This window comes from Spodoptera frugiperda, chromosome 25, assembly GCF_023101765.2.
Source record: "Spodoptera frugiperda isolate SF20-4 chromosome 25, AGI-APGP_CSIRO_Sfru_2.0, whole genome shotgun sequence".
Taxonomy (NCBI): Eukaryota; Metazoa; Arthropoda; class Insecta; order Lepidoptera; family Noctuidae; genus Spodoptera; species Spodoptera frugiperda.
The window spans coordinates 19692792-19713083 of record NC_064236.1 but is presented as its reverse complement, the minus strand read 5'-3'; the positions used below and the strand labels follow the sequence as shown (position 1 = coordinate 19713083).

At 38.1% G+C, this 20292-nt stretch overlaps 1 protein-coding gene across 4 annotated transcripts in view; it reads right to left on the bottom strand.

Annotated features, from left to right (window-relative positions):
• Positions 1-20292, bottom strand: part of LOC118282230 (Krueppel-like factor luna) — a 137426-nt gene that overhangs the window by 6824 nt on the left and 110310 nt on the right. For all 4 annotated transcript variants that reach the window (XM_035603205.2, XM_035603223.2, XM_035603215.2 and 1 more), the window contains 2 exons: positions 5941-6175; positions 5538-5720 (listed from right to left, as the gene is read on the bottom strand). In XM_035603205.2, coding sequence (XP_035459098.2) covers positions 5538-5720; positions 5941-6175 — 418 coding nt within the window. The remainder of the gene's footprint in view (positions 1-5537; positions 5721-5940; positions 6176-20292) is intronic.

The following is a 20292-nucleotide window of genomic DNA, read 5'->3' as shown; positions in this document are numbered from 1 at the left end:
AATGACTGAAAACTTCCAGCTCCCATTCTGTTACTGTTGTACTGTCTGTTCAGTTGTACTGTACGAAACAGAGGAGACAAAAATCTTATTTATATTCGCAAGCACTGTTACCAACTATCAACTAAACCCTCTATTACTATGAGCTATTTATGACCAAATTGGTTTCATCTACACCAATCAATCTTTTTTTCTTTTTCTTTTTTTTTCTTTGCAGTCAAGCTAAAATCATGTGTAATCCACTAAGAATCTTCACATTCAATCAGATTATGCGCATCTTCAAAGCGCAGCGAATGCGCGACGAATACGACGCGAGTACGTTCCGCTTTGAAGACGCTCGCGATCCACTTGGTAGTACTATAAGGCCTTTAGATCTAGGTAGTAGTTAGAAAACATAAGCACTGCAAATGCTCGACTATTGCCCAGTGTTAATACGTGCTCATGTACACGACGACGCCGCCGCATTGCCCGCAATACTTCGTCCGTGCCGTGCTAAAATCAAACGGCACGGACACGGCACTAACACGGTAGCGTTGCGGTGACGGCGCGGCAATGTCGTCGTGTACACGAGCTCTTAGAACCTTATCGTATTAGCAGTCTGGGGGACTGCGGGGCAGGGCGGGTGCGTGCCAAAAACGTGACATTATCGTCACGAGTACTGAATTTATTGTAGGTCAATATTTTGTTACAAACATGTGCGTATTTGTAGCAAAAAAGGCTTTGTCATACTAGCAGCTTCGGTAAGGCAAGAAGGCGGGGTGGACACGCAATGAATGCGTAGCGAAATTTATAAAGCTAGGCAGCAGGACACAGTAATAATATCATTCAGTGACATCTAATTTTCCACTCGTCTGCCGCCTGACGTCCCCGCTGCACTGCCACGGTATATTTGCAACGCACTCGCTGTGCGCCTGCCCCGCTTCGCAGTCTTCGCTTACAAATCTAAGCTGATACTTACTTAGCTGACTGCTCAATATAACATATTTAATAGTCTGGTAAAATTAGATAGACATACGTTGAGACGCATGCTACTTAACGGTACCTACGCATTCGATACCCACACTGTACAACGTTTTTATGATCAACAAATTGCTGGTCCGGGTCTCTGTGTCATGTGTAATGCTATCAGTCTCGTCAGACATGTTAAATTAAATATATCTTACAGCTAATTCACGTAACTGTATGACAAGATAACTCGACTTGTTTCAAGCCATGTAGAAGCTCGTAATCATAAGCATTGCGTAACAAACGACGCGGTGGGTATCTTGGACCCAACTGTGGACACCGTGACGTTTATTACAGAATACAGCTCATAATCATGAACCCCTGGTGAGGTTCGAAACAAGTTACCTCGTCAATCAGTTGCGTGTGTAAGCTGTAAGGTAATTAATTTTATATGTATCACTGAAATATCATACATAGTACCTAATTTTATTTGGGGCGGGAAAATCATGCAATGACTTCTCCCGCCTTGGGTGAGGCGAGAGGGAGTGTCAGACTCTTACTGACTAAAAACCACCCCGTACCTACTCCTGCTTTTCAAGCCGGAGGCCCGGCAAACCCGCTAGGTAGTCCGCAGCTCCGGATATCATACAAAGTACCTATACAACCTGTTCATAAGAAAATATTTAAGTGTGTCTTGCAAGTCTAGTACCTAAGTTGTATAAGTCGTAACAATGCTGATACAAAACACGTCAATTTTGTATGAAATATAGATCAGTTTCCAATATAATTGCCTTCGTAATTAAGCAATCAATATTATGTCGAGGGAGCCTCGCTAGGTATTTAAACATTCGAAGGATGCTAGGCGTCTCGGCCTTCGAGCGATCTGCTAAAATATGTATGTCGCTTACAGTAACGTGTAAAATGTCGTGTTTCTATCGATGTACATTAATTTTACATATATAGTGTGTGATAACTTCATTTTATATTTTTTCAGGTATGTGCTGCCCTCTGTACGAAACTGCGAACAACTTTTACTAGACTCACTAGACACAGGTAAAACTGTAAAAGTACTGTCTGAGGTTTATGTGTTAGCGTGAGGGAAATTAATTGTTAGCTCACAGTTCATTTTGTGTCGCTATTTTTGTACTATCTGTGTATTTTTCTGTGTTTTTTTTTATGTTGTGTGTGTGTTATTTATTGATTTCATGTTAACTATACTCTATTTTAGTAAAAATATACATTTTACCTATAACCCAATTCTGATGTTTTACTACAGCGCCATCTAGTAGTTTTGTTCTGAACTAGCTCGTACCGTTGTACAACCTGAGCTTTACTAGTTCAGCGCTAGTCTGCTAGATAGTGCTGAATACAAAACTATTTTAGATGAACTGAACCATGACCTAAATAAACTACATAAAATTATTTTCTTTCTGAATACTTGATATTGCATATTAATTTAACGATAATATTACTATAGCTAGCTGTGAATTAAAAATATATCGCCATACAGCGCCGTCTAGTGTTTACTTGTTGCTACAGCTCACAATCGGGACCTAGGGAACCTAAGTTACATGCAAAGCTTTCGCGGTAGATGGATAGATGGCGTTATTCGCAATTTAGTACCGAATGCTGTGCTGTACTACAGAATTACCTAACAAATTCCTACATGGACTGTTAGATGGCGCAAAAATATAATACGTGTTGTTTATTTTACTGTGTCTTGAGTTTCTATAACAATAATGTTTATTGTGAACATAATAGTTGCAGTTCTATACAGCATTGTTCTAGATCTGTGTAATGCTTATTTGAAGGTTCTGTATGTTTGAATGTGTGCGAGAATGGAATCGATTTTGTATAATATTTTGGCTCGGGCACACGACGCCGCCGCCGCGCCGCAGTGCCGCAATGCTGGGTACATGACACGTCTGACGCGCCACCGCTGCCGCATTACTACCGCGCCGTGCTACGTAAGAGGGGGTATGGCAGAGGCATATGATGTGTTGCGGTACTGAAGCAGTATCGTTGTGTTGTCTTACACGTACAATCCGCTCTGACTTGCAACCATCGAGACGAAACGGGGAGAGCTGAATGCATTGAACGCTGAAGCAGCATTGCTCAGTTGCTTATTCACACAGCACTGCAGGCACTGCTGCTTTAAAACAACCTTGCCTCGCCGCACCGCTCATGTGCCCCTGTTCTATAGCCAACATATCGCGGTGTCGTGTACCTACACAGCATTGCGACATCATCTACACCGAGCCCTACGACTCTTGAACATGACGCCAACGCTGCTGCTACTGTGGGAGCGAGGGCACACAATGCGATGCGGCGCCGCTCCGCAAAGATTTCACCGTGTCAGTGAGCACACGGGCGGTGCAGCGCCACTGTTATGTCGCAGCAACACCGCTCCGGCGCCGCACCGCCGCCGCAACGCATCGTGTGCCCCCGCTCTTACAACGCTGGATCGGTATTGCTCAGTTGCTTATTAACAGACTGTGGTGCAGCGGCACTGCTGCTATAAAACAACTTTGCCTCGCTGCATCGCTCGTGTGCCCCTGCTCTATAGCAAATATCACGGTGCGGTGGCGGTGTGGTGGCAGTGTCGTGTACACAGCATTACAACATCATTTACACGAGCTGTACGACTCGTGAACATGATGCCGACGCTGCCGCTACTGTGGGGGGGGTCACACCACGCAATGCGGTGTCGCTCCGCTTTAAACGTTTCCCCGTGTCAGTGGGCACACGGGCGGTGCGACGCCGCAACGTTGTTATGTCGCAGCGGCGCCGTGGCAGCATTGGACAGACTACTTGTGATGCAAAACAACTGAGCGGTGTTGCTCCGTCGTCGCAACGCATTCACCCCTCCACACCTTGTCATGGTAGTTGGAAGTCCGTTGCGGCACCGGAGCGCATCGTGTGACATGCCACAGATATTTCTATGGAAGACGATGCAGCGACACCGCCGCTCTTACGACGCTGGATCGCCATTGCTCAGTTGCTTATTAACAGACTGGGGTGCAGCGGCACTGCTGCTATAAAACCACCTTGCCTCGCCGCACCGCCCGTGCTGTGAGCTGTGTGTCAGTGGGCACACGAACGGTGCAGCGCCGTAACGTTGTTATGTCGCAGCGGCGCCGTAGCAGCATTGGACAGTCTGTTAATGAAAGTTTCCTTGTGACGCAAAACAACTGAGCGGTGCCGCTCCGACGTCGCAACGCATTCACCCCTCCCCGCCTCGTCTTGGTGGTTGCAAGTCCGGTGCATCGTGTGACATGCCACAGATATTTCTATGTAAGACGACGCAGCGACACCGCTCCGGCGCCGCACCGCCGCCGCAACGCATCGCATTGTGTGCTTTAACTGTGAACTACGGTTCGCTATGGCACCGTGCCCGCGCCGCCGCTGCACCACCATTGCGTCCATGCTACTTGATCTTACCATACACCTGGGGCCTTAGTCTGCTATGACAATTGTGTCAGAATGGTCGATCATTGAGCAGTGCAAGAGGGACGGAGCTATGTAGGTTGTATAGCTCCATCCCTCTTGCGATAGTCAATGATCTACCACTCTGACGCAATTGTAATAGCAGACTAAGGTACCTGTACAGTTGTCAGTAACACATTACTAGCTGCGAAGAAACAGTTCTTTGCAGTAAGCCATGTGTGGAGAATTCAAGGAGCATGGACGCAGTAGTACTGCAGTGACAGCGGGGAGACGGTGCGGTGGTGAACGTATACACAGCACAGCGCAGCTGCAGTGCGGTGGCGGCGTCGGCAGCATCCTGTACACGAGCCTTTATTACACATAGTCAATTTGCAATACAGTTAGTAAAATGTTATCGCTTTGAAATATAGTATAGCCAGGCGGGTTTTATTAGTTGGTAGTTGATAGGGCGCAGTATACAAGTATTTCGCATGGCATATTGAAGTCATTCAGTTGACTTTTAGGTTCAGCAGTGCGTGTATTGTAGCTGATATTGTGATGGTGATCATGACCATTAATGTGACATGTGGTGTACATACTTACTCCTTTGCATACCATACTTACTTATATAATTAGCATACAATTTTATCGATGAATGAAGAAGCCTGGTGACGCGAAGAATAGTGATTTCAGGATACCATTTTCCTTCTTCTCATATTTGCTTATTGCATTTGGTCACAGCTACGTTTCTTGAGTGTACAATTGGTAGACATTGGACGCATGATTCATGATACGTTTTATTTGATATTAAGTCGCATTACAGCGGTCACATATTTGATTGACGGGAACGGAAACACGCGAGACAGCGCGGCCCGGTCCAAGGAACTTCATATAATAGAGCGTTGACTTCGATACTTTATGAATTGTTAGGGCATTAGTCAGAGGGGCAGCAAACAGACCGATCGCATGATGGCAAGCAATCGACGCCGCCCATGGACACTCGCAACAACAATAGTACTATTAGTACGTTGCCGGCCTGGGGGCGTCTGGGAATCTCATTCACAACGCAAGCGTCTTTACAGGTAGATAGATAGGAGATACTTATTTTTCTTTGAATACTTACCATATATATTGTAAGTAAGTAAGTATAGAAAGGTGATGATACTAACCAGTATGAGTGCGCTTGTGCGCCTTCAGATGAGAGCTCTTGGTGTAGACCTTATCGCAAGATGGGAACTCGCAGCGGTGCACGCGACGGCGCGGGTCGGTGGTGTGAGTGTGGCCGTGGTGCCGGGTCACCTGCACCTTGCGCGGCACCAGCAGCTGCACCGGCACCGGGCTGGGAGTTTGCTCTGAAACATTACGCAGTTCATGTTAGAAAATGATCAGAATAAATCAAAATGAGGGCTTTTTTTGTAGTTATTACAATGTTTATCAACTTAGATATTAATTAACTGTATGAATGGGGGATTTAAGTTACATACTAACGCTGATGTTTGACTTTTCTGATATTAGGTTGATCTGTCCCCGCTATAACATAAACATGTAAGGAATAGAACATTCGCAACTCACCCCGCATCGGCTCCTCGGAGTCGCTCGGCGGCTCACACTTCACAGTGGTGAAGAATGTGAAGTGCGTGGTGGTAGCAGTGCTCGGAGGCTTGGCGAGCATTGGCAGAGGAGACACGCACGGCTTGACCTCTGGCGGGGAGGGCGGTGTGGGAGGCCGAGCCCACTCCTCCTCCTCGCCAGGTTCGCGACGCTTGTTCGGCTCCTCTCGCAAATACCGCTCCATCTCGTAACATGTCTGGAAACAAGTGAAGTTTGACGTTAGTCTTTGTACATTCTATTGTATTTTTCGAATTTTTGGAGGTATTGTTCTTGAAGTCTTAAGACACCTTAAATATCTTTCCACTTAGTTTGTTGTAGGATAATCATTTAGCAGCCTTTCCTAAATACTTGCACTGTTTATGTGAGACAGTAGTGCAAGCTTGTTTTCTAAGATCCTATAAAATCTCTATGTTTTTTTTAAACTAAGCTCACATCATGGTCTTTGCATTACTCTTAAGTACAAAAATTAAAGCAATACTTCTTTCTAAGTTGTTCATAAAGCAGACTTTGCAACAAACTATCGACTGAAGTGACCTGAATAAAGTTCCTTGATAACTTCAACAAACTGGAACAATTGAAAGTTTAAAACTTTAATTGTATTTTGTACTGCAATATTAAAATCAATCGATTTTCTGTACGATGTCTCATATCACGCCTTTCTCCATTTGTCATAAGGAGTATAATAGGCATAAGTGAAGTAAAGTATTATTACGTTGTTCAAAGTAAGAATTCTTAGTAATATGTAGTACGAAATTGTGTTTAGGTTGAGTAATTTGTGGGCCCGGCAAATTTTCAGACCTTCCGCCGCTTCATATCGAGCATCAAGTGGGACCCATCTGTAGTGGTCTGATAGCTCTTTGAGTCATTGGAAACGCACCTTACGGGTACGGGTAGTTCAGTGCCTGATTTTAGAATTTATCTAACAAAATATTTACTTAGAAACCTAGTAAAATATAGGTACATCCATCGAGATATACAATTTTACTTATATAAGTTATAAGTAAAATTGTATAACCTTACAAAATGACCTAACATTTCTTTCAATTTGACAACTATATTATACCGTTTATATTGAAGACTATTGAGTTCTTTTTCGAACCCAATGAAAAGGAAAGTGTTTGCCTTTACAGTCTACGAAGCAGTATAAAGACCTTTAGAAATTACCCGCAGGAAAAGATTTGAGAGAGGTATTTTTCTAACGCCGTGTGAGCTTCAAAGGATATGTTTGAAAAGGAATTCTTTGAGGAACGTTGTGTGCTGAATTGCTGTTAAACACGTGTTGGTGCGCATTATAAAATGTGTTTAGTACCTATTTGTAGTAAGTACTTAGATTTGTACGGAGTTAGTTAAATTAATGATATTTATGATGTTATGATTTTAAGCAAATTTTTAAAAGGTTTTAAAGATATGTGAATCAGTTATCTGCAATACCTAACAAGGGGCCTGATTCTTGGGTCGTGCAAAATATTGTAGACTATTTTTAGGGATTTTCTGTGTTCTTCTTACAATACTATGAGATTTGGTTTTGTACACAGTGTATGGCAATAGTCATACTTAACCTCTGGTATGAAAAAATACATTAAAGATTTAACAATAGTACAGAAATATATTGCTAAATGTATGCTTAGCGCAAATCTCGAGAACAGCTGTACCGATTTCGATAATTGTTGTTTATTTGTTGAATTTGTTATTGTTATGAGAATATTCCTACTTAGAAATAAAAAGTAACAAAGATGCATAGGACAATTATTTCAAAGGCGATGTAAAGTTCGCTGGGACTGGAAGTTTTAAATAAAAATTGTATAGGTACTCTAATTTGAAGGCACGGTTGACGTGGTGGGCAACTGACTGTCATGCAACAGGGTAACGGATTCGATTCCCGCTCGAACCAACTCTTTGTGTCATCCACATATTGTTGTTTAGGGCCTGAGTGTGTACTCGTATGTGAACTTGAATGTTTGTAAATGGACAACATATTTAAAAAAGAAATAAAGTAAAGTATTATCTACATAGTTACTTCTAACAAGTTATTTGTTTTTTGTTATCGTTTCTAATAAACAGTGTACGAGTATACTCAGTTATTTAGCTAGACAAGTTTTCCATTATCGGTGAACGGAAAGGAAGAGTACAGTTATGTTAAGGGAAGGGGTATCCTGCTCTAGTGCGGTTGCACACAAGTGAAGTTCAACGCGAACGTAGTGACTGCATCGCCTATTGACTATTACCGCTGCACTCGGAGTCATTTCAATGGTTGCTTAGATTAGTGCTTAGCAATTGTTTTCGGAACAAAATCTTAACTAAGTGATAGTTTAAGTAACCATTACATGTCTCTGAGTGTGACAGTAAGGTATAGTTTAACTAATGATGGTAACAAGACTGTTTCTTTATCATTTTTTTATATTGTTATGCCTTTTGTGCCCGAAGGGGTAGGCAGAGGCGCACATTACAGCACGTAATGCAACTGTACAATGTACATCCACTTTTCACCATTCATGTTATAAGTCCCGTATAATAGAGGGTGAGTCTATTGCCATATATATATAAATTTTCGAAGATCCTTTGCCCGGACAGTCGCCCTACGACCATTTGACCAACGAGGCAGTCTTTATAATTTACTTGTTAGATAATATCACGCCTTATTCTCTGAAGATTAAGACTATTATTTAAACAATATTAAATATGACACAACATTCACACTTTGCCAGTTAATAGCTTATTAATGTTACATAATACATTGAAGTACAATAATTATGTTTATGAGTCGATCTTTTAAAATAACTATAAAATACAGACTCATAGTAAAATGTACCAAATGTTGTGAACACTACGAAAGATTTTACTCTTTTTTTAATTATATTATCAGTCTATTTCTATACTATAAATACTATCTTTAAACCAAATTATATTCAGATTCCTTTAAGTGACTTTTGCGTGAAGTAGCAACAAACACCTACACATTTATATTTTAATAGATAGTATGGTATAAACCCTTTATAGAATCGTGCCATGCTTTGTTACTATAAACGTAGGTTCAACGACCTCCCCCAAGGTTAGCAAGCACTAGTACCAAGACTCGACTAACGGTTAAGTTAAACCAACTTATCCTTGCCTACGACAAACTAATGGCAAAACCTTAATCCTTTGTTATAAGGTTTAAAATTGCTTGTGAATGTAAAAGTGGGGTGTAAAATTAACGTGGTAGGATTATCCCATAGAAGTAGCTAAGTGATGTTGTTTGAAAAAATGCGATTTGAACGATTGAACCACTCATTGTATTGTTTTTATGAATTGCGTTTGATACGGAATTGTTTAACGTGTTTGAAGATTCGTTTGGCGATTACTTTTTTTAAAAGATTAAACTTTTTCATAATGGATTGACATGATATAGCTATTTTGTTCTTTTTGTGGTTGTAACTTAACTGCATGGTTGGCGCGGGTTCGATTCCCACACGAAACAACTCTTTAGTACTTATAATAGTCATTTTATGCTTTATAGTTTTAACTTTTTGTTTTAAATTTTTGGTTTGGTGAAGTTGGTTTTTTATAGTTAACCTCATCGTAATCCGTGAGAGTAAACTACTGGACTATTATCCTCATTTAGAAAAGTGAGTTTACCATCTTCACGCGTTATAGCCGGGTTGGAGATCACACATGGTTAACTTAAAACATATAAATCTAGATTTCCTAGTAATCCAGGTGTTAATTACCTAACTATCTGATATTGTATCTAAATCTAGAATGTATCGTGATTCCTACCATTCGTAGTCAGTACTTGGAAACAATGTAGTATGTGAAAGTAAACAAACATTATTTCTTACCATTCTGACGTATAAAGCAACAACGCGTGTTATCGACAACAACACAATACTGGGAAAATTCTTGTTTCTTGGGAAGCAAACAGACAGACAACTCTTTTAACTTTTACATTATATTTATGGGGGAATCGTCACGCGAAGTATTTACTGCGTACTATCTCCATTTTCGATACATGTATTTATTGACACGAAGTTATTACCCGACTGCCAAGGAAGGGTTATTTTTCATTATACGACAATGACTTCACAGTTGGTGCGATGGCTAGCTAACCAGCTGCCGCGCAACGTGTAGTGGGTTCGATTCCCGCACGAAGCAACTTGTGTGGCCCATAAATTCTTGTTTCGGGTCTGGGTGTCACATATTATATGTGAATTTGTATGTTTGTTAATGAAGTAGGTGTATTGTATGCCGAGTAATTTAAACTCGTCAAACATACGTCAATTACTAGTGATTCATATTTTATAACAAATGATAAAGAATGATCAGTGCTCACTGTTGTTATTGGGAGATAATTAAAAAATATTGTACGAAGAAGTATAGAGTGTGGGTACTCGGTTGTTGTTTAACGTGTCCCGGGTTCCCACTAATGCACGGAACGGCTCATGTTGTTTCGGGTGTGTGTGTAATAAGTAGATGCATTAAATGCACTCAAGACACAAAGGAAATTTAAAATGTAAAATATTTTAAAAAGTATCCTACTAATATTATAACTTAATGCGAAAGTTTGTATGTTTGTTTGTTACTCCTTCACGTCAAAATGGCTGGAGGTATCAAGAGGAAATTTAGATCGGAGATAGATTATAGTCTGGAATAATACATAATACTTTTTATCCCACCGTAATGCAGCCGAAGTCGCTGTTAGAAGCTATAGACTAGCTTCTCTTAAGTCAAAGTCAAAGTAAAAGCATTTATTTCAATTAATCCTAAATAAGGCCCTTTTGAAACGTCAAATTGAATTGTCCGTCAGTCTGTCTGTCAGAGAAGCTAGGCGCTCGTTCCAAAGTGTAGCTTCGAATGGAGAAGAACGAGCAAGCAACTCCACTAATAAATATTAACTTTGACGAGTACGAATTTCAAAGAAAAGCTATTTTAAATACCGTTTCAATTTATAAATAAGAAACTACAGCATTTTTACACTGCAGCAAAGAAAAATCACAACATAACACTAAAATATCTCACAGTTACCTAGAAAATTTACCTTCATTGCAATTTTAATCATTTTATGGGTTCGAGTAAACCCGAGTTATTATCCCCGGTGAGCTGTGCACTTTTATTTTCATAAGATATTATCACACCGCGCGGAAAATATTGGAAAATTCCCTCTTAAAGTATTAAAGTCTTATTATGCTCACTTAGAGCTCGTCGGAGTATTTATTCCTAGACTTTTAGCCACTAACTTTCCGTGGTATGAAAATGGAATTAATTATTAAAACACTTATTCTTGTTAGCTCTATTGCATTTGCAACAAGATAAGGTTGATTATACAATCAATATAGTATCATTAGAATTTAAAACTGGATATTTACTATGTTTATTAGTTTTTATGAGTTTCCGATATTTCGGAAAATCGGCATACTCTAGTTCATCCATGATCATGGCGCTTGCAACAGTGCCGAAATATCAGAAACTTACTAATAACAACTAATTAACTGTTCGGGACTTTATTTTTAATAACTTCTGCGGGTTTGGCAAACCCATTTATAGAGGTCTATGAATGTGCTGCCTCTAACATTTCGAAGTGGATCCAGTACTGGAGAGTAGTCCACACTATTGATAAACACTGTTGGTTTAATTTCGTGTTATTTACAAACTTAAAAATAACATTACGCCTTGTTACTCACATAATTATGCATTTCTCATAAAGAGGCTAAGCCTATTGCCATACATGAAACACAATTCCATACTCCACGCTATTACTAAGAATTCTCCAATTACAAAATATTGTTTAGTCACATTAATGTATTTTCATCGTCTCAAATGTTCGTACTCGTTCGTTCTATTGTGCGCGTCGAATAGCGCGCATCGATACGCATGTGTAATGTACAGGGGAGGGGGGAGGGAGTGGAAATGTAGGGGGCAGCACTGTCATACAAATGTGGCTTTGTGGTGACCATACTGTTTAGTAGTAAATTACTGAATAATTTTCACTGTGAGATAATTGGTTCCCAAACATATGTTGAATGTTTACGGGACAGTAATTGCGTACTAAATACGGTATAGGGACGTTACATATTGTACCTATTAAGTTATTTATTTATTTAATTTATTTGTTTGTTTAAATGGGTAATCATTAAAAGTAGTGTAATTATTGTGTTAACTAGGTACACACTGTTTGATTGTTAACACAACAAAACTTTATTTATGGATGAAAACGGTTGCATGCATAAGTCTGAATTCCCTAATGAAACAATTCTTTGTGTGATCCATAAATTGTTGTTTCGGGTTTAGGCGTCATGTATGTGAACTTGTATATTTGTAAACGCACCCACGACGCAGGACCTCCTCCTAGTGTAACTTATAACTTAATGAACCTTAAAACTTATAGATGATATTCATACGAGTCATGATCATGCAAATGTTTAAAAAGAAAATTTTCTAACAACACATCTCATAGGCAGACACACTAATAATAAAAAACATTTAGAAAAAGGTTCGCTATAGCTATAGCTATAAAAATAAATATAAAAACATAAAATCGCATTGCACTTTAGCCGACATCCAAATCGCTGCATAGCATAGCAAAAAAATACATAATATAAAGTAAGACAAATCGCAATAGTTTTCGCAGTAGCTAAATTATGTTCCATTAATTAGGTATTATCATTGTGATTAATGATTACATTAAAGCATTTATTTTAACTTGACCTTTTAAAGCATCAAAATACGATAGTTATGGCTTTATAACCAACAGCCCCTAAACCATCACTTGACTAAGAGTCACTTAGCGAAACATATCACCTAAACTAATTCCTTACTAGTGTAAACCCAAAATGTTTTTTTTTTTACTGACCAACGGTGAAGGAAAACATTGTGAGGAAACCTGAGCTTATAAATTTCTAATTATAAGTTAGAAATCGCCAACCCGTATTGTATTATATAAACCTCCGTGTGAGAAGAGGTCTTTGGTTAGTAGTAGCCATTTATAGGGCGATGATGATGTGATGTAAAGTTTTTTTTTTTTGAGGGGAGATAATCATTCAATGATTTCTCCCCCATTAGGCGAGAGCATGTGTCAGAATCTTACTGACTAAAATCCACCCCGTTCTTACTCCTGCTTTTCGAGCCAAAGCTCCGATAATGCATCCGGTAAGCAGTCCACAGTGTTCAATATCCACTTGGAATCATTTTTGTGTGATGCACAAATTCATAATTATTCCATAATGGTTATAAAAAGGAATCCGTGGTTACGGCACACGACTAAAAAATCCTAATATACGTTTGCCTTTTATATGTAAATCACATAAACTTTCAACCACTAGTATCGATAACTTAGTATTCTACATCATTTCTTTCCCAGGGCTATATCTTCTCCTCTTGAATCTATATCACTCGATATATCTCGCAAACGAGGAAATACGACCATTTCCCATATATGCCATATATCTTTACATATTTATAGCTGCCATAGGATATGTGCTCGCGTCGATTCAATGGATCGTCTGTTCATTCCCACCAGCGTTGCTGTAACTCGATATGTGTTACTGTTACAGACAAACAGCTACTTGATAATCGTGGTCGGATTTATTTTCTTTTTTAGGATTCTTTGCGTCATTGGTTGAGACTTTGGACTTAGTGTTGTGTAAATAGATTTATTTGTTAAAACAAAACTTTAATAGCATTGTTTTACGGCACATTTTTAAATGTTTTATTGTAAAAAGGGTCTTGGGGTCACAGTGTTAAAAATTATAACGGATATTTTATAATCTTTATAGTGATTACTACAATTGAATTTATTTTTGTACACAATTAGAATAAACTTTGCCCAACATGCATCATCAAATGACACTGCACGGTGTTCACAAACAAAAAAAGTGGTTGCAAAAATTTCTAAACCAGTTTCCCGTTTACCTAGCGCCTGGCTACTCTACACAGGTACGTCTTTCCGCTGCGCATGAGTGACTTTCACAACCGCATTTCTTAGTTTCTAGTGTTTCCACGCTCCAGAGAAATGGTATCAGTTTAAAATGTTATGTGAATTGTAACACTGTGCTAATATTATGCATTGTGTTACGCATCGCCTGTTATGTGGGCCAAATGTCAATTGACTACGTACAAATATTTTGGTAGCGTTTTTTCCCATGTTGAATTGATTTGTGTGCTACTGTTTTGTATTGTGTCTACGTTTGTGTAGTTTTGACATAGCTTTTTGGATCTCTCTATGGCGATATTCGTCACGTGTCTAATCTAAAACTATTGAAACAGAATATGGAGGGTGCATATGGTGGTCCCGAACGCCGCAAACAGATGATGCTAGAAAACTAGCTTTATTTAAAAAAAAATAAGCAATCCTGTGTTTATTTTATGTTATTATAGTTGTATTCAACTGCTGATGTTCCTAAAATAACACGAAAGCTATTGAAATTATGAAAACATAAGATTTTGGTAGCGTTTTTAGGAGCGCACCGTTTACACCCTGTATAATTCAAAATTTTTTTCTCATTAGACAACAAACTAATGTTGCGTCATTAATCCGAAATCATAGTGTGTTACTCCTAGTCAGTAAAATGTATAGTTATACATTAACACCATCAGTTTTCATTCAAATAATGAAAACACGTGCCTAGTGTCGCAAGTTGTCTAAGAATTCCATTCATATCTCTAACTATACATTTACGATCTCTTATAATGATTACAATATCATAACACTATCATTATTGAACTACTAAGCATAGTATCCTTACATCGGGCCGCTTCAATGGCCCAGCTTACTGCCCTAACGATGCAATTAGTACTAGGATAGCTAGTTCATTCACGATTAGTGCAAAAACAGTATTTAATATCTATGCAAATGGGCTCGTTATCCAGTGGAGCTCGTCCATAGTAATTGCTATTAAAATTTAATTTTCCCTCTCAGTACTTACTCACTTTGGAAAGTTAATAAACGCTTCAGTTATCTTCGGAAGAAAGTTTCAAGTCAATACTAATCAATGAATCAAGGTTTTTGTAATATTTTCCCTTAATATAATTTTATGTTGTAGTAATAACGGAAATTTTTATCTTTATTTACTTATTGCACTGAGTATCAAGTAATGATACAACCTAAGTTAAGCGGTACTCAGCCACTATAGATAGTCACATTCATATCATAAAAATACCATTATACATACGAACTAAATCATAATTATTATGAAGTCTAGGCAGCTAAATTCCCCTTTTCCATTTTCTAGTTTCCCAAGCTATGCTAGTGTATTAAACTAGATGCAAAAATACAGTCTCTAAGAAAGCCTTCGGAAGTATATTTGCATTACCGTACACCCAAGCCGGTAAGCAAGCCGGCAGTTCGCAGGCTTTGAACGAACCCAATGCAATTATAGCACGACTCGAGGCTGTTCTTTTGTAAAGAAAAATGATATAAGAATTCAATTTTTAAGTCCCAAGAATATACTTTGTAAGAGCCTTTGAGAAACTTGCAGCTGAGCAGAAATTTTGTGTCAGAAATAAATGAACAACGCAGACTTTGAACGAAAAAGACGGAGAGACCATTTGTTTGCCTTCGGGTACTAATTGGGCGACCACCAAGTTTGTCTATCTGAAGTTCTTTTTCAAAGACACTGTTTACTGTTTATTTTACTACTTTTAGTGTTCATTAGTCTAGGTTATACTTATCTACTCGTATATTAGTGTAGTATAAACTGACTCTTATTTTCTTTGACTGTTTTGCTTCTCGGATTAGCTACCTCTGCTTTTCCGTGAATGAAATGCGTCAATTTATGGCCTTATACATGATTGATCATCACCAGCTCTCCACATAGATATGGATAGATAGCAAGGCTTTGATTTGGAACCCTGATAGTTCTACATACATCTTTCTATCTTCTTAAACATGTATCAACAATCTACTTGAGAACAATCTATGTCCAGTGCCTAGCAGACTCAGCTAGAGTATCACAAACAACACTTGACCTTCCCAACAATTAGTCCACAAGGCTCTAATTAAGCTCGCTCCTCAATTCCTAAATGACCAAAATCGATTACCACAAATTAGGCGAAAACGTTTACTAGCCTAATTGAATTATGGTTCAAAATCGCGTCTTAACATAAATCAATGATCCGTCTAATGAGATAATGTTAATTATTGTATTATTGCTTACAGTGCAATTAACAGGATTATTACAGAATTTAACTAATCTAGTGGTTAAACCTCATGATATAATATTCAATTACATATACAATACATGGCTTGCAATGTGTTTATTATCAATGTTAGAATAGCACCTACCTAACATCTTGTCATATGGGTTGAACATAAATCGAAATAGGATTTTCAAATTCGAAAATCGTGACAAAATAATTTAACGTTTGATGTTTTATCATAAGTTTTTTTGTTACATTTTAAACTAATGCAATGCTCCAAATGTTGATATTTCACATTTAACTCAAAAAGATTAATAATACTTTACTCAAGCTGGGTTATTTTAAAGTACGTAAAAAATTTGTTAGACAGATCTAGATAGAATAGCGTCAAAAATAGCCATGAGATGAACTTGTACAAACAACTAGATAGGAGTAAATTGCATGGATCAACAGAATGCTTCGTTGATAGCGTCTAATGGACTGGTTTGCACTCAATTACCAATTGATTTGCAGCATAACTACGTAACATTACTAACATGCCATCTTCAGCTAACTAACGAGATTTAGGTGCAAATATCTCTCACATTTCTCCTTTTACGTAGATACGTTATACATTATTTAATTTAACATTTCGTAAATTGAATGTTCGATTGATAATTCTTTTAATACAAATTCTCCCGTTGAACGAACTCAATAAAACAAACTGACAGCCAAACAAAAATTTGCTCCAGTTATTTTTCCACGCGCCAATGAAATTCGGCGCACTGTGCTTATAGCGTGGCAGAATAAAGAAGTCCACAGTGTAACCAATTGTAGTACTTCAGTGGACAAAAACTGGTTATTATATTTTTTATAACTGAAAAACGATTTCACTGGTCGTTTAACCGACGGACTTTAAAAGAGGTCATGAGTTTAGAAACCGATTTGTGCTAGTGCGGTAATTGATGATAATTTTACTGAGCATTGTTAGTACAGGCATTAGTGTAGATCATGTTTGTGGTAACTCAGCGCTTTTATTCTGGCGGTGCTCAGCAGAACAGTGGCTGTTTCATCCATACTTACTAATATTATAAAGCTGAAGTTTGAAGTCTGAGTTTGTTTGTTTGTTTGTTTGAACGCGCTAAGCATCAGAACTACTGATCCGATTCGAATAATTCTTTTTGTGTTGGATAGCGCATTTATCGAGGAAGGTTATAGGCTATAAAACATCAGGTTATGATCAATAGGAGCCAAGCAGAGCGGGTGAAACCGCGCGAAAGTAGCTAGTTATACATAAATGCATGTGTAGATACTTATCATGCGCCCACTTTTCGACATTAAGTATGATTGTAATAGCAAATCATAATGATTTAAACCACTTTATGCGACGGACAGTAATAGGTTTATTACATCTTTGATGTCATGCTATGATCCTTGAATCTACCTTATGTCTTTTAACAACATCTTAATAATTGCACGGTCAATCATTTATACTTGACAAGTTTTAGCTACTTCGATACGTAGAAATTGGTGATGAAAAGGCGACAACTGTTTCTAACGTATCCTTGGGTATTGAAATCCTCTCTTAGAATAGAATGTATATGCGAAGTTTCAATTTTCTAAATAAAGTAGTTTCGGCTGTGTCTTGTCTAACAATCTGTCACTCACTTACTTAAAAACGGAGCACTTCTATTAATGTATAATTTAGAATTACAATTGAAAAGTTACAGAACAAAATTAATCTCTAAACAAAAACCTCTTTCTTAACAAAACGTATTGTTTCCAAAACCAAAAGGAAATTTCCTCAACTTTTCCCCTTTAATTACGATTAATAGGTTACCTCATTAAAGAAATTAACTCAATTGTATTAAATCCACCCTTGGTTTTAATAAACAAAAGTAGGGTCGTAATAGTAAAGTATTTTAGCACAGTTGGCACGCGCACAACGGACAAACTAATATATTTTTATTAGTATAGATTAGGAAGCCACAAAATGGCGACAGGCACGTTTTTATCTCGGTACGTAGTTTATTGGCACTCTGTAATAGATGGCACTTTGTAATGAATTAGTTGTGTAGAGATTAGTAGGACACAACTTACATACACACATACATACAGAACCTCACGCCTGTCTCCTATGGGGGTAGGCAAAGACGCCAATTGCTACGATTCTCAGATACCCCTTTCGCTTTATTAACAGTCATCAGTCATGCATGCTCGTCGGTTAAAGATACTTTTATTTTGACCATTCTTTAATATATCATCACTCTGGTCAATTCATGCCCAGCTAGCTACCGACGGTCCCATTCATATCCGCCTTGTATATTTCTTTCGTAAATCTGCTTTCATCCATCCTTTTTACATGTCCAAACTATCGTAACATTCCCTATTCAATCCTTGTCACTACATCGTCTTTCAATCCACACCTTTATACACTCGATCACTCAAGTGAGAATTATTTTTGGAGTAACTACACACCACATTAATCCTGCTCTTATGCGTACCTAGTTACAACTTCTGTTTATGAAAATAACGTAATTTATAAAGGTTTTTTCATAATTGTGTATCTTTACTTACACCTTCGGAGATTCGAAGGCGTCATGTTGTGTTTTGATTGCAACTATCTTTTCCTTACCAAAAACCATTTCACATTCAAATTTTAAGTATAAAAATCATAAGTTACTTCGCAGTAGATACATCGACATAGCAACTTCCATTTCTTTTCCTTCCCCATGACGTCAAAACGACAGATCGATTGAATTCAAGGTTTTTGCAAGCTAAACTGCTCGCTAAACTGTTTCGAACTAATGCTATTATGGAGGTGGTCAGGCGAATAATTCGTAGTGGATAATCCCCACAGCTGACGGGAACTAAAGCTAGTACACAACTGATTGGACAGGCAACACTAGACTTAAGTCCTATTAGGGTCAGTTCAGACCTAGTGGAAGTAATTTGACACTGAATTGATAGTTTATTAAGCTAGAAGTGTTTCTCTAATTGGCTAATTGCTTTATGTAATGCATTGGAGTAAAGTTATGATTTCGGTTTAAATTTTAGCTAAGGCTAAGCCAATTTGGTTTATGTATCTTTTTTTAGTGATTTTATTATTTGTGAGCTTATGTCAAATTTGTAGTCCTTTTCACTTATTTTGTGGCGGATCGATGCGAAGTTTTTATTTACTTAATGTTTGTTTGAAGAAAACAAAAAAAAAAAAAACGGTGGAATGCAGCCGTCTAATACATTCCACCGTTATTGCATAAAAAATCATAATTATTATTATCATCACTTACCATCAGGTGAGATAGCGGCCAAACGTCGGCCCATTTAACAATGAAAAAAAAATAAATAAAATATATATGTTTTCACCAGCTAATATTTTTTTAAAGGGGCCAAACAAACACCCTTTTCAAAATCAAAGCCCATGAAACGTTGTACCTACAACAATAACAAAAAAAAAAACAATTAAAATTAATCTAATTAAACTTCTATCATAGTATGTTAAACCACTGTTAAACAATGACTGAATTCGTGTTACCTCTATATTATAATTCAACTAGTTACTATCTACCTCTGCCTACCCCTTTTAGTTACTAGCATGAGTCATACACAGCTAATGTTAAGTACACAGGGTCACACATCGAGCTAAATAACCAGTTAATCGTGACCCCGCATTGTATGACCCTTTCTCACATATTCCACGGTCATTTTATACTGGTAATGTATACCTTGATGTGAAGCAGTTTACACACTGATAATATCGGTAGTTGAGTCATACACTGTGAATAAAAATAGCGTGTATCTGATAAACTACAAGTAGCAATGTTTATTTTTTAATTAATGTCCCAGTGTGATCTTTCAAGCGTGACTCCCTCGTTGATTGGACTAGCTAAATAAAGCTAGGGGTTTTTTGGTGTAGCCCGGTAAACGAGCGGACGGATCACCTGATGGTAAGCAATCCCATGGACACCCGAAACACCAGAGGCGTTAGAAGTGGTGACAATTTATGGGTTGTTGGGGGAATCAAGGAATTAGAAAGATTGGGAATGGGGTATTATTAATTGGGCCTCCGGTAACTTTAGGTACTCATACAACGAAACAACGCAAGCGTTATTTCACGTCAGTTTTGTTAGGTTTTCGGTTTTGTGTGCCGGTTCAGCTAAAGTAAGAACTATTTGGTTCTCTTTGAGTTTCGAAAACTGCTCAGTGGAAAGACAATTGAAACTA